The 14,012-nt window shown below is 38.6% G+C and overlaps 1 protein-coding gene across 1 annotated transcript in view; it reads right to left on the bottom strand.

Moving 5' to 3' along the window:
• Nucleotides 1–3,312: 3,312 nt before the first annotated feature.
• UTP6 (UTP6 small subunit processome component) overlaps nucleotides 3,313–14,012 on the bottom strand; it is a 53,087-nt gene continuing 42,387 nt past the window's right edge. The window contains exons 15-20 of the mRNA XM_007937553.1: nucleotides 10,090–10,269; nucleotides 9,267–9,347; nucleotides 8,840–8,949; nucleotides 7,935–8,001; nucleotides 5,427–5,499; nucleotides 3,313–3,470 (exon numbers count right to left, since the gene is read on the bottom strand). Coding sequence (XP_007935744.1) covers nucleotides 3,313–3,470; nucleotides 5,427–5,499; nucleotides 7,935–8,001; nucleotides 8,840–8,949; nucleotides 9,267–9,347; nucleotides 10,090–10,269 — 669 coding nt within the window. The remainder of the gene's footprint in view (nucleotides 3,471–5,426; nucleotides 5,500–7,934; nucleotides 8,002–8,839; nucleotides 8,950–9,266; nucleotides 9,348–10,089; nucleotides 10,270–14,012) is intronic.

Raw genomic sequence — 14,012 nt, 5'->3', positions numbered from 1 at the left:
CTCTGTAAATCTTCACCCAAATCCTAATTAAAAAAAAAAAAATTATTTTTATAAATTAGTAAAAAAAATACTAACAGATACTCCACAGAAACTCCACAGAAACATGGAGGACATTATGCTGAGTGCAATAAGTCACTCACAGAAGGACAAATATTGTATTAGTCTGTTATTGTAAAAAGTCAAGGAAAGGTTTATATATGGAAGGAAATTGTATTTGTTGGTTACCAGGGGTAGGAAAGGGAGGGAACACTGTTAGATAGGTAGACACAAGTATTGATTGGGGTGAAGAGAAGGGCAACGTACCAAAGGTGAGTGATCAACATGGTGGCATTAAGGAAAAGGAAGACAGAGAGAGGTACATAGGAGGTACAGACAACAATGAACCCTTTTGCACATATAGTACTCTGCTGTCAGTGAAGGCAAATATGGATATACAGTGGATAGATGGGTGGAAATATGGATATACAGTGGATAGATGGGTGGACAGGCTGAACTATTAGGTATGTCTATGCAGGGGGAAGTGCACCCAAGACCATGTATAGGGTTAGCAGACAATGTTTCTACAACTGTATTGGTATGTTCTGTAAGAATTCCCAGGTGTATAGTACAGATGACAAGGGACAAAGTTGTAGTCACTTCTTGGTCACAGGAAGCTATCCAAAGGGAGCAAGTAGTTGGACCTGTGGGCTCGGGACCATAGTCACAGGGGACATCAAGCTCAATTGGCATAATGTACTACACAAAACATTGTTCTACATTCCTATTTTGGCAAGTAGCAACTGGGATCTTAAAAGCATGCAAGCGGCCATCTAGATGCAACAATGGGTTTCTCCTCGTCCAGAGCAAAGAATGAAGAAAACCAAAGATTCATGGAAACAATAGTGCAAGCACCTGGTACACCATATGATCCTCAGCCTATATGAATATGAGACCAGAAGAACTAGAAGGTACCCGGCTACCACTGTCAACCACTCAGAGGGAGATCCATGCAGGAGATCCTGGATGCAGTGGGAGAACAATGTGGAACCAAACTCAAAATCATTAAAAAAAAAAAAAAGGGGGACCAGGTTTGCTGGTATGATAGAGCCTGATGGAACTACTGAGACTATGGCCCCTAGCTGCCTTTCAGATCTGGAACTGAACACACACCTGTGGCTTCCAGACAAACAAATGACAGGTATATGAGGTGAACATTTACGGTGGGTACGTACACTCCTTGGAGAGAACAATCATGGGAGATTAGAAGGGCTGTGTATGCACAAGGAGACAGCTCAGGGCAGGAATGCATGGAGGGAACAACAAAAGAAGAGGTAACTATGGGGAGGAAGTGAGAGGGGAGCTGTTGCATTGTGGTAAATTGTAGTCTACGTCATGAGACAAAGTATATATGAGCTGCTGTATGGAAAGTGAATTTACTCTGTAAACTTTCACCCAGATCACAATTAAAAAAAAAAAAGTCAAAAATGGTCAAAGACAAGAGAAACATGGGGAAAAAAAAATTAACTTTACTAATAGTGAAGAAGTGTACATTAAAACAATGACATGCACCTTTTTACCTTTTAAAATGGTAAAAATAAAAAACACTACCCAGTGCAGGTAAGGATGTTGGTACTCTCATGCAATGCTTGAAAGAAACAAATTGACAATACATACCAAAATTCTTTTAAACAATTATATTCTTTAATCTAGTAATTCCATGCCAGATATTAATCTCCTTAAGGAAATAACCAGGTATATGAATAAAGATTCACAAGAATCTTCCACAACAGTGTTTATAAGCATGACAAATTAGAATTGACAGGGTCCAACCACAGGAAATCAGTAAAATAAGTAATGGCTCATTTATACAATGGAGTGCTATTAACTCATTAAACATTTTTAAGGCTATTTAGTGACATGGAAAAATAACATAATGCAGGTATGTGCCTCTTAATGTCCCCAATATATTCTGTGAAATAGGACGTCATGTGATTTGGACATTGTCCGAACACCTGTGTCCCCAGAGAAGGGGGCTCATAGGTGCACTGGCCCCAGGGGCTGCTGTGAGGCACAGGGCCTCAGGTGAGTGCTCAGCAGGTCACACCCAGCCTGTCGTCACCTTCTCCAAGCCAGCTGCCAAGGAAGCAGAGGGCATCTGAGCCACCAGAGTGCATAACTTTCCATCAGCTCCTTACAGGTGAACACAGGAACTAGGCCCTCCAAGTAACAGGAGCTGAGGGGGACCAGGGGTTGGGAGTTCAGGCCTGGACCTCCATCACTGCAGACCACGTGGGTTCTAGGCTGTGTGCAGCTGGGCAGAAGTGGGGCTCCACCCTCAAGACAAGGGTCTGACATCTTGGCACTCAGACACCTGGGTTCCTCGGCCCATGGACATTTGTGGTTGAACATTGCCCGAATGGATGTTAAGCAACATATACCTGTATTAAGATGGCCACTGATAAAAAATTGCACGGAATGCTTCTCTCAGTGACATCATAAGGTTAAGTTAAAGGATATAAAATTCCAACAACTGCCTTCCCTGCTCCAAGAACAGCCTCTTCTACTCCAAACCACCTTGTGCAGCCACACACTACACTTCTGAAGTCCTCCTGTGCTACTCTAACCTACTCTATATCCCTGCTCTTCTTTGTTCCTGGGCCTTCCCAGTGCAAACACTTCTCTGCTGACTGGCCCCAGATATGAAGATGACACTTCTAGAATATCATAACCGTCTTAAAAGACAACTTTTTCCTCATGACCCAACACCTCCTTCTTTACGGTTTCAACCAACTCTTAGGACATCCAGCTCTGCTCTTGCAACCCCTATAACCTCCATCCCAGAAGGCCTCCCTTCTTTCCTGGCATGATGGGCACTCAAGTATTGAGTGAATGAATAAATGATAAAGGCAATCAAATTACTGAGCTTAACTCCAGATGATGAGATTACATATTTTTATTCTCAACACTTTTCTATTTCTTCCACATATTCTACAATAAATGCATACTATGTATACTTTTAAAACGAGGAGGAAATAAACAGAACTGTACTTTCTCCTCCATTTTAACTGACTAGGAGGTAATAAGCTCAGTTGTATGATTTCCATATATTTTGGAAAACAATTAAAACCTGAAGCAGGTCTAGCCTCAACAAGTAGCTTTTTGTCATTAAATAGCAGTTCTCTTTTCTGGAATTAAACAGTAATATATTAACATGAAATTAAAGCATGTCTCAAAAATCAGACAGCTATCTTGTCAGCCATCTCTAAGCAAATTACAAACTGAGAATCTGCAGAGAGGGCTTCAATACTTTACAAAGTTGGCTGTGTTGTTCTTTCAGAGCTGGCCAGCTTGATGCATAGCATGTTTAGCTACAAACACCTCTGCTGACTCTCCCTGCAACATCTTCATGGCTCGCCAATAGATCTGTCCACAATTCTCAGGTCTACCAAGAGGGTGATTCAATTCCTCTTTGATGTAATCCATCCAAAGATCTTTAAAGGAGACCAAAACATATTACTGCAAACATACAATTAGACAACTAGCAGAGCTTTATTAGGTAAACTTAATTATTTCATATTTATTTAACTCAAGATTGGTAAGAAATTTAACTTCTTGCTGTTACTTCCCTAAAACCCAGCATGAGATTAAAAAAAACCTTGTGCAGTTTCTACCCTAGCATATATCAAAACAAATTTTAAATAAAAGTAAAAATGTTTCATTGTAGTCATGATAGCCTATGTTATTTCCTGAAGTCAACAATACTAAATTTTATAGAGAAAGGGTTTTGCTGAGTCTGTTTCAAGGTGAAATTGGCCCCAATGAGTTCACTCTAACTTTAAGACTTACTAACAAAACTACCTGGGGTGGCAAAAATGCAGCTCTCATTCATTTTACCAGAAATAAAAATGAAACTGTGTAGAAGCTAATTTTCTTAATGTGAGGCTGATAACCACACGTCAGCGTTTGTGTGTTTGTATATAAAGTCCCAGATTTTACATGACATACCTATGCCCAAGGAGCTCTGGTGGCATGGTACCTAGGGCATTTAACTGCCTTAGGTTGGCAGTTCAAACCCACCAGCCGCTCCACAGAAGGAAGATTGGGCAATCTACTTCTGTAAAGATTTACTGCCTTGGAAACCCAAAGAGGGTTGCTGTGATTCAGAATCAACTTGATGGCAGTTGAGTTTGTACCTACGCCCAGTCTTTAAAGCCCTACAAATGAAGCCAATGTGATGACACCCCATAACAACTAATGCCAATTTGTATCCCATTTTTACCCCTTGCTATAACTCCGACTGCTTTTTGGTTCTGATCTGCATTATTACTGTATTTTTTTTTTTTTTTTTCACAAATAACGCACCTCACATAGGACACAAGGAAATAATGCCATTAAGTAAAACAGTTCTGGCATAGCATGCCCATACATATTCCATGCATGTCTCATGACATTTCTGAAAGTAAATTTTGACCTCAGTCACTCATCTTCCCATATCACAGGAATGATAACTGTTCTGTTCATTTTCTTTCATTCTGTTCACTTAATCTCCTCTTTATATGTATAAAGATAGTCATGTATATAATCGTAATTGTATAACAAAGTTATAATGCTATGATCAAGAAGTCATGGATCAAATTTGGTAGTCCCCTGGTAATCAGAAAATAAACAATCGAAACTGTGTTTGTTTCTATTAAGTTGATAATAGCACATTAGCTTAACAGTTGAATGCAAAAACCTTATCACATCATCTTAAGTGAAATCATTAGGTTATGTTAGATCTGTTTATTTCATTGTTTAATGTCTTCTTAGTGTCAACTTAAGCCAGCAACATGTGAAAAAAATTGGCATAACATGCTTCAGAAAATAATGCAGGGGTGGAGGTGGCACAGTTGGCAAGATACATGTAACATGTGCTTTATTTGCAAAAAAAAATGTACAGTAACTTACCCCATCCAAATATCACTTATAGAGGACCAAACCAAGCAAATCTGTCTCTAACCCAGAGTTCTTAATATAAAACCGATAGACCCTCAAGCTTGTGAATTTCTGAAATTACAGGTAAAATTGTGTGCAAAATTGTTTACGCACAAAATGAGGGAAGAGGCAGGAGAAGGATAAACCCAAAAAAACCAAACCCACTGCCATCGAGTCGATTTTGACTCATAGCGACCATCATTGGGTTTCCAAGGCTGTAACTCTTTACAGAAGTAAACTGCCTCATCTTCCTCCCATGGAGCAGCTAATGGTTTTGAACCACTGACCTCTGGTTAACAGCCAAATGCCTTACCCACTATGCCACTAGAGCTCCTTAGTTTTATTCTTAAAGAGGGTCATGACTCAAAAAACCTTAAGAACACTGTTCTTAAGGTTTTTTGAGTCATGACCCTCTTTAAGAATCAGACAACACATCCAAATAGACCATGTGTCTATAATTGAAGGTGACTTACCAGAATCTGCAGATCCAAACTCTCTTAAAGCCCTCTCATAATATTCTCTTAAATTCATCATCTTGCAGGATTCCTAACAGAAATAACAGAAAATCTTGCCTCAAAAGCCTAATGTATAACATCTCAAATTCATTTCAACAACATTATTAAACAGTTACTATCTGTTAGGTACTTAAGGGTGAAGTGGGGTGATTAAATGGAACAAAATCTGGCTCTTTTGCAGAGAAAAGTCAAATGCAAACAATTAGTTCTACTACTCACCAAAATGAAATAAATGCTTAACAGTGACAAAAGCATCTTGCTACGGTACCATACAAGGAGCCCTGAGGCGCACCCGTTGTGAGCTCAGCTAACTGAAACGCTGGAAGTTCGGAATCAGTAACCCACCAGCAGTTCCCAGGTAGAAAAGACCTGGCGACCTGCCCCTGTGAAGATTATGGCATAGGAAACCTTATGAGGCAGTTCTACTGTGTCACACAGGATTATGAGTCAGAATGAACTCCACAGCACACAACAACAGCGTACCATGCAGAAAAAGCATAATCAGTTCTCAGTGAGGGAACTTGGGCAGCTTCACAGATAATACATATGACAGCCTTGATGGATGAGTAGGATTTAAATAAAGAAAATAAAGGAGTAGTTCTCCCAATAGCCAAGGATTTCTTCCTTTTGAGTATCTGTGCTCTGATACATACCAGTTATGTCCACCTTAAAAGTTTTTATATCAAAACAAAGTATAAATAAATACTAGTTATAGGACAGTCAACAACTTTTTTAAAAACCCTCTGACCTTAAAAGTTTTTCACCTGTAAACCAAGGATAATAATACCTCTTAGAGCAACTATGAGGATTAAATTTAAAATGCTGATTAATTAACCATCTAGCAGAGTAGTTGGTACTAACTTTACAATCAATAAATCTTAATTCTTTACATCTACTTCCATTTAAATGCATTCTTTTTTCATTTTCAAAATAGATTAACATCTTCAGTTAAAAGATCCTTTCATATAGTCACTTAACTATATCCTCATTCAAATTTCTCTTCATTGGGACTGTATTAGTTTACAGAAAGTCAATTTAACCTTGTATTTCACACATGCATGAAAACAATCACATTTTGTCGAGGACCCCTAGTGTGCATGGCACTATGCAAAGTCCTTTCCATGCAGTACTTCATTTGGCCTTCTAGCCCTCACACCCCAGAGACCAGCATTATCACCTCCCTTACAGATGAGGAGGCTGAGGCCTAGAACTGAGTGGCATGACTAAGACACAGAACTATGAAGAATGGAAAGCCTGGTTATTAGATTTTACTAACTCCTATACTGTGAGATACAATAAGTAAAAGGGCACATGACAGATACTTGACCTACACAACAATGAGCAAAACTATGAAAACAAGAGTCTAAACTTAATAGTTAACTTTTAAAAATTCAAATAAAAATAACAGATACCAACAAAAATACCAAAATGAAGAGGAAAGACAAGCTGAATGCTAATAGATGTATTTGCTGCCATCACTATAAATGAGCTTAATTTTTTTTTTGGAGGACTATCTGGCAATATGTAAAAAGCCCACTGCCATCAAGTTGATTCTAACTCATAGCAAACCTTTTATGACCAAGTAGAATTGCTCCATAGGGTTTCCAAGGCTATAAATGTTTACGGAGTAAGACTGCCTCGTCCTTCTCCCATGGAGCAACTAGTGGGCTTGAATCACCAACCTTTCAGTTAGCAGCGGAATGCTTTAACCACTACAATAAGACTCCTTGGCAATAAGTAAAGAACCATAAAAATGAACTGGTAATCCCGAGACCTAGAAATTTATCTCAAGAAAATAATACAAAAGATTAAAAAAAAAAGAAGAAAAACTATTCACATCATAAAAAAAGAAAAGAGTTCAAAAGAAAAAGGAAAAGTCATATAAGTAAAAAGCTATTTTCAATACTAAAAAATTAGAAACCTGTATGTAATGGAAAAGTTGAAAAAAAAAAACCCTATGGTTTAAGAATAACAAAATCATTAAAAATATAGCAACCATGTAGAGAACAGTAACATTTACAAAATAAATATGATTGGTCGTATTCATGTAATGGCATCACAGATACACTTGGATTTTTGTGTGTTATTTTTAATAGAGACTCCTGATGGAATTTTCCTCATTCACAAATTCAGTTTAATGACACCAGAATCAGTTGTGGAGGGCCTGCTCTATCTCACGATGCAATACAAGAGACGAACAGAGTGCTGTGGAGGCAGGGAGTGGCACCTCACCCAGCCTGCCAGGGGAGGCTGCTATGAGACATGGCATCTGACTTTTCTTTTGCTTAGAGACAGACTTTCTTTTTCGGTTGATGACCATTCTTAAGCCTTATCTATGAAAAAAAGGACTGGACCAGGAGATCAGAAATTCATGCTGTTCTAATAAGACTTTTTTAACTAGCAAAAGGCTAACAGAAACCACAAACCCATTTTCCCAGATGAGAAATGAAGCGACAGGACACTTACTTGCTCCTTTTCAAACTGGATCATTTTCCTGAAAAAATCAACCGAAAACGGGCGACTTTCCTGTAAACTAAAAAAGAAAAAAAGGGGAGGGGATTTACCTTCCACAATGACAAAAAGCTTCATATTTCATAAATACAAAACACCTAGGCCAGTGTCTCCACAACACATGGCTTAATAAAGACCTGGCCACAACTCAAGGCAGGAACTTGACCCGACCACCAGCCACTCTCAGTGCTTCAAATCTGTAAGGACTTGCTCTTTAGCACTACTAAACTTGTTTTCGTATCCAATCTTCTTCCTGTTCTCTTCTTTGTCACTTGTAGAGTTTAAGTTCTCTCTACAGCATCTCAAAGCCTTCTGAAAGAAGACCAATAATTCCATTTCTAAGAATTTATTCTAAGGAAATAATTCCCAATGTGGACAAGTAGTTATTTATGCAGACATTCCTCAAAGCACAATTACTGCAGCCTAATAAAATATAGCATACCCACAGGATGGTGTACCATAGGTATTTTTCAAATATTATGTTTATGAAAGATTTTTACTAATGGAAGAAAATGTCCAGTCTAATAATGTTCATCAATAAAAGTTGTAAACAAAATTGAGATTACAGTATAATATTAACTATATAAAAAATAAATTTTTACATGCCACAGTAATAGTAGTTTACCTTTTGACAATAAGATTACAGTGAATTGTTACAGTTATCTTTGTTTATTTATTTCGTATTTTCCACCATGGGTATTAACAGCTTTTATCGTTTGAAAAAGGAAAAAGAACATTACTTTTTGAAAAAAATATTCTGGTTTGCTTCCTCAGATACTATCTGTGGTCATACCCTCTGGGAATGGGAAGCTGAGTTGGGGCAGGAGAGACCAGCAGCAGGTATGAAAGAACACAAGTACCTTCTAAACACTGCTCTGGCCTTTCGGTAGCCGCCACTTCGGTAAGCCCAGTCCAGATACTTATCCTTCAGGGTTGCTGAGTCGGCACCTGTGACAGCTACGATAGCTTTCTACAATTTAAAAGAAACAAACTGTGTGAGAAAATTTATACAGATATCAAAAAATTTTTTTCCCAGAACCACCCTCAGGCCATTCAGTTAACAGTGCTGAAAAAAATAACCCTAAGAGGACACAGAAGCTGCATGTTGAGACCCTGCCTGACCTTGCCTTATGCCTCTCTTCTTTGGCTGATGGTACTTTGTATCCTTTTTTGATATAATCAAACTAAAACTGCAAGCTTAAAAAATAAAATAACCCTAAACCTACCCATAAGTGAATATATTTTCTCATTCCCCAAATAAAGCAAGACATAGTATGTGGCCTATACCTTAAAGATAGCTTCTGTGTCTTCTTGGCTTTTAGTATCTTCACTCCACTCTGTCCAAGAAATCCACAATGGTAGACAAACCTGCTCACAATAAACATGTTAGAAAATGACAAGTCAGCACTATGCTCTGAAAACTAACCACTACAGGGTAAATAAACTACAGGTTACTTCTAAGATAATCAATATATAAAGTAGAGATTCACTCCATTTCAAATTCTCACAGACACCAGACTTTTTTGGAGCCATGGAGTCTGGAGGAACCCCTGAGATAACTTTAAACCAAAAATATCCCAAAACAATAGTTTAGCTTAACTAGCAAAAAAAAAATCTGCCCTCACCTAGAAAGACCCACAGTTCCAGTCTCTACTGTCTAAAACCTACTAAATCCGAACCTAGGTGAACTGCCTTCACTCAGGCCCCCAAGGCACACACAAATGAGCAGTAAAACAGTAAGATGTTTCCCACTTTACCTTCTGGAATACTGTTTTGCCACTGATACAAAAAAAAATTGCAAATCTTTAACTTCAAAGTTAGAAATGTATGTGTTTAAAAGTTGGAGGCTTTGGAGGCATGTGAGAATAAATTCTATTAGTATTTTTCACTTGTAAAATATCTAAATAGGAAATTTCATATAGTAGTCACTTTCCAAATAAAGAATTAGAAATAGGTATTAGAAATAGTCTATTAAATGGAAGCCAATTCCTTCCACATGGAACTGACCTCACTATTTGATAAAAACTGTACTCCAAGGTCAGCTCTTAGCCTTGGCTAAGCGTCTTAAAGCGTTTCCTAACAGAATGAATACAAAAAACACAACTCAGACCTGGGGCTTCAGGTACACAAAGGCTTCTTCAAACAGCATGGTAATGTCCGTGCTCTTTGATCCAATCAGCACCTGCAGCTTCATCTGCCACATTGTCACAGAGTCTCTAAACAATTCAATCCCAGCTACAGCCACCTCCAGGGCTTCCTTAAAGAAGTCATGATGCAGCAGCAGCTCAATCTAGGAAAGACAAAGTAGACTGGGAAATTCAGCCTTAATGATCTGTGTAATTAATTATCCCAGGCAATAATGTCAATCATATTTCCACTAAACCTTTTACAACGAATGCAAAGAAGGCACAAAGTGAACAATTTAGAATTCTTCCTCCTTTCCCTACTTCTATCCCCAAGGGCTAGCAAAACAGGGAAGAGATGAAAAACGGAAGCCCCAAATGACTACACCAGATCCACACCCAATGAATGGAGAATAAAAATCGGTAAAGATAAAACCAGTATTTGTGGGGAGGTAAGGATTCAGGAAGGTGTCCTGGTGGTCCAGTGGTTAAGCACACAGCTGCTAACCAAAGTCTGTCAGTTCAAACCCACTAGCCGCTCCACAGGAGAAAGAGGGGCAGTGACTCCACAACAACAGGTTTTAGAAATGTGCTGGCAATAAGTTATAGAAGACAACAGATACATTCATTTCAATGGAGTTGGACATACTATAAATTGATAGTTTTCCAAAATGTAATTTGACACTATGTAACAAGCATCGTAAGGAGCTCTGGTAGCATAGTGGCTAAAGCACTTGACTGCTAACCAGAAGGCTGGCGGTTCAAACCCAACAGCCACTCCTCGGAAGGAAGGTTGAGCAATCCTACTTCCGTAGTGATACTGCCTTGGAAACCCAAGGAGGGGTCACTATGAGTCGGGGCCAACTCGACGGCACATAACAACAACAACAAGCATCGTAAGGAATCCCTAGGTGGTGCAAATGGTTAAATGTTACTGTACTAACCCAAAGGTTGCAGGTTTGAATTCACCCAGAGGTACCTAAGAGGCAAGGCCTGACAAAAGATCACAGCCATTAAAAACCCTACAGAACACAGAACCAACCCAATGGCAACTGGTTTTTATGTCTGTGTTTAACAAGGGTCATAAAAGTGTCCTGTATCTGGCAAAAAATAGCAATTAACAACCAAAAACATACACGAATGGCTACATAAGTAGCTATGTTGAGATACATGTGTATAGGAAGGTATACAAGTATATAACCAAAAAAAAAAAAACCTCACTACCACTGAGTTGATTGCAACTCACAGCAACCCCTCCTTGGGTTTCCAAGGCAGTATCCCCACAGAAGTAGACTGTCAAATCTTCTAGTATTGTATAGTAGTAGGCATATATAAGGAGCTTTAATGGTGCAGTGGTTAAGGCATATGGCTGCTAACCAGAAGGTCAGTGGTTCGAACCCACTAGCCAATTTGCAGAAGAAAGATGAGGCAGTCTGCTTCCATAAAGATTTACAACTTTGGAAACCCAATAGAGGTTGCTGAGTCAGAATCAACTCAACGGCAGTGAGTTTGGTTTTGGCAGGTATAAGTATCTAAGTTTTTGTGTACTGCACATATATTCGCACATGAGGGCACAGTCTATAGCAAAAGAGAAAAAGGGAAACTAAAGACTCGAAGAAACTAGCCTACAGGACTAATTGCCTACATGAACCACAGTCCTATCTATCCAAAGATCAGAAGAATTAGATGATCCCCATCTATCACTACCAATTATTCTGACCAGGGACACAATAGATGGTCCCAGATAGAATGGGAGAAAATTGTAGAACAAAATCTAACTCTTTAATTTTTAAAAAAGGAAAAAAAAAGGCCACACTTACTAGACCAGTTTAGACCAGAGGAATCCCCAAGGCTATCACCCTGAGGTTCCTTTTAAACTATGAACTGAAACTACTCCTAAAGGTCACTTTTCAGCTAAATAACAGATCAGCTCATAAAATAAACAGTATCACCCATGGGTGCTTTGCTCCTTTAAATATATATATATATATATATACACACACACACACACACACACATATACATATATATATATATATGTATATGTATATATGATCCATACGACACTAAATGGTCAACATACACCCTAAAGCAAAGATGAGAAAGTCAGGGGCAGGGGACAAGGAGGCTGGATTAATGGAAGCAAAAGAACCAGAACAGAAATAATGAGAACATTGACACAACGTGGAAAATGTAACCAATGTCACTGAACAGTATGTTAGAAATTGTTAAATGGGAACCTAATTTATTTTGTAAACTTTCACTAAAAACTCAATAAAATACTAAAACAAACAAAAAAGTCTACATCTTAAACTTGGGAATTTTACTTTAACAAATACGCCCCAAGAAATAAATGAATAGATGAAGGAAATCAAAGACTCAAAGAAGAAACTAACAGACTAATAGCTCACATGAACCACAGCCTCTTCTCAACTGAGACCAGCAGAACTAGCTGGTGCCTGGCCACCACTACTGACTATTTCAACCAGAGACATAATAGAAAGTCCTGGAAAGAATGGGAGGAAAACGTAGAACAAAAATATTTGCACTCAAATGCATAAAAAAAAAAAAAAAACTGCCAGACCTACTGGACTGATAGAGGCTAGAGGAACCCCTAAGACTATCACCTAAGATACCCTTTGAACTTGGAACTAAAGCCATTTCTGGAGATGACTTTCCAGCCAAATAATAGATTGGTTTACAACAGTATCACCCATGGGTAATGTGTTCCTTAAAGCAATCAAACTATATGAGACCAAACAGTCAATATTTACCCAAAATCAAAGATGAAAAGGCGAGTAGGGACAGGGAAGTTAGATCAATGGAAACAGAACAAACAGAATGGAAGTAGTGAGAGTGCTGACACACTGTGAAAACTGTAACCAATGGCACAGAACGATTAATGTAAAAATTGTTAAATGGGAACTTAATTTGCTGGGTAAACTTTCACCTAAAACACAATAAAATTTAAAAAAGAAAAAAATGAACGGCAGGAAACCTCATCTGTTCAAAAATGCTTACATACTCACCCCCCCAAAAAAAAAACTGAAACCAATCCAATTTTACAAAATTACAGAAGAGTAGGTAAATGGCAATCTATAACCATTCGCTCAGCAAGCATTTTTGCTAGATGCTATATTCAATAATGAACAAATCAGGTACATTTCCTAACACATCTCCATTATAGCAGTAGAGACAGAGTTTGGTAAGTAACATGACACAAGAATCATATGCTACAGAAGTACAAACCAAGAGCACCCAACAGGTCTATGAAAATGTTGAGAAAAGACTTCCAGTAGGAAGCAACATTTAAGCTTTTGTCATTGCTATGTGCCGTCAAGTCAGACCCGACTCACAGCGACACCTCCTTGGGTTTCAGAGGTGGTATCCCTACGAAAGTAGAGTGTGCAACCTTCCTTCTGAGGAGTGGCTGGTGAGTTTGAACCATCAGCCTTCTGGTTAGCAGTCAAGTGCCTTAAACACTATGCCACCATATGCTCTTACATTTAAGCTAAGACTTGAAAAATAGCCATTAGCCAAATAAAAGCAGAGGCCTCCAGGATAAGAGAAGGCTCTACCCAACAAGCACGTGCAAGATGATGAAAATGAAAGGCAGCAAGAGTACAAAAGAGAAAGAAATCTAAGTTCAGAATGGTTGGAAGGTAGGATGTAAGCTCAAAAATTAAGAGATGAGGCTGGTGATTCAGAGGAGGCCAGGTTAAAGAGTTTGGGCTTTATCCAAAGTACAATGAGAAGCCACAGATTAAGCCAATAATCACTTTTAAAAAATCATTCTGTTAAGAATAATCAGGAACAAGGGGCAAGGTTATGGTCATTACTTGGTCACAGCCAGCTACCCAGAGGGACCGAGTAGTTGATCCTGCGGGCTTGGGACCATAGTCGCAGGGGA

Source organism: Orycteropus afer, unplaced genomic scaffold (genome assembly GCF_000298275.1).
Source record: "Orycteropus afer afer isolate SDZICR_OR568_19922 unplaced genomic scaffold, OryAfe1.0 scaffold00042, whole genome shotgun sequence".
In the NCBI taxonomy this organism is placed as follows: domain Eukaryota; kingdom Metazoa; phylum Chordata; class Mammalia; order Tubulidentata; family Orycteropodidae; genus Orycteropus; species Orycteropus afer.
Note: the sequence above shows the minus strand (reverse complement) of the source record. Positions and strands in the feature narration are given on the sequence as shown.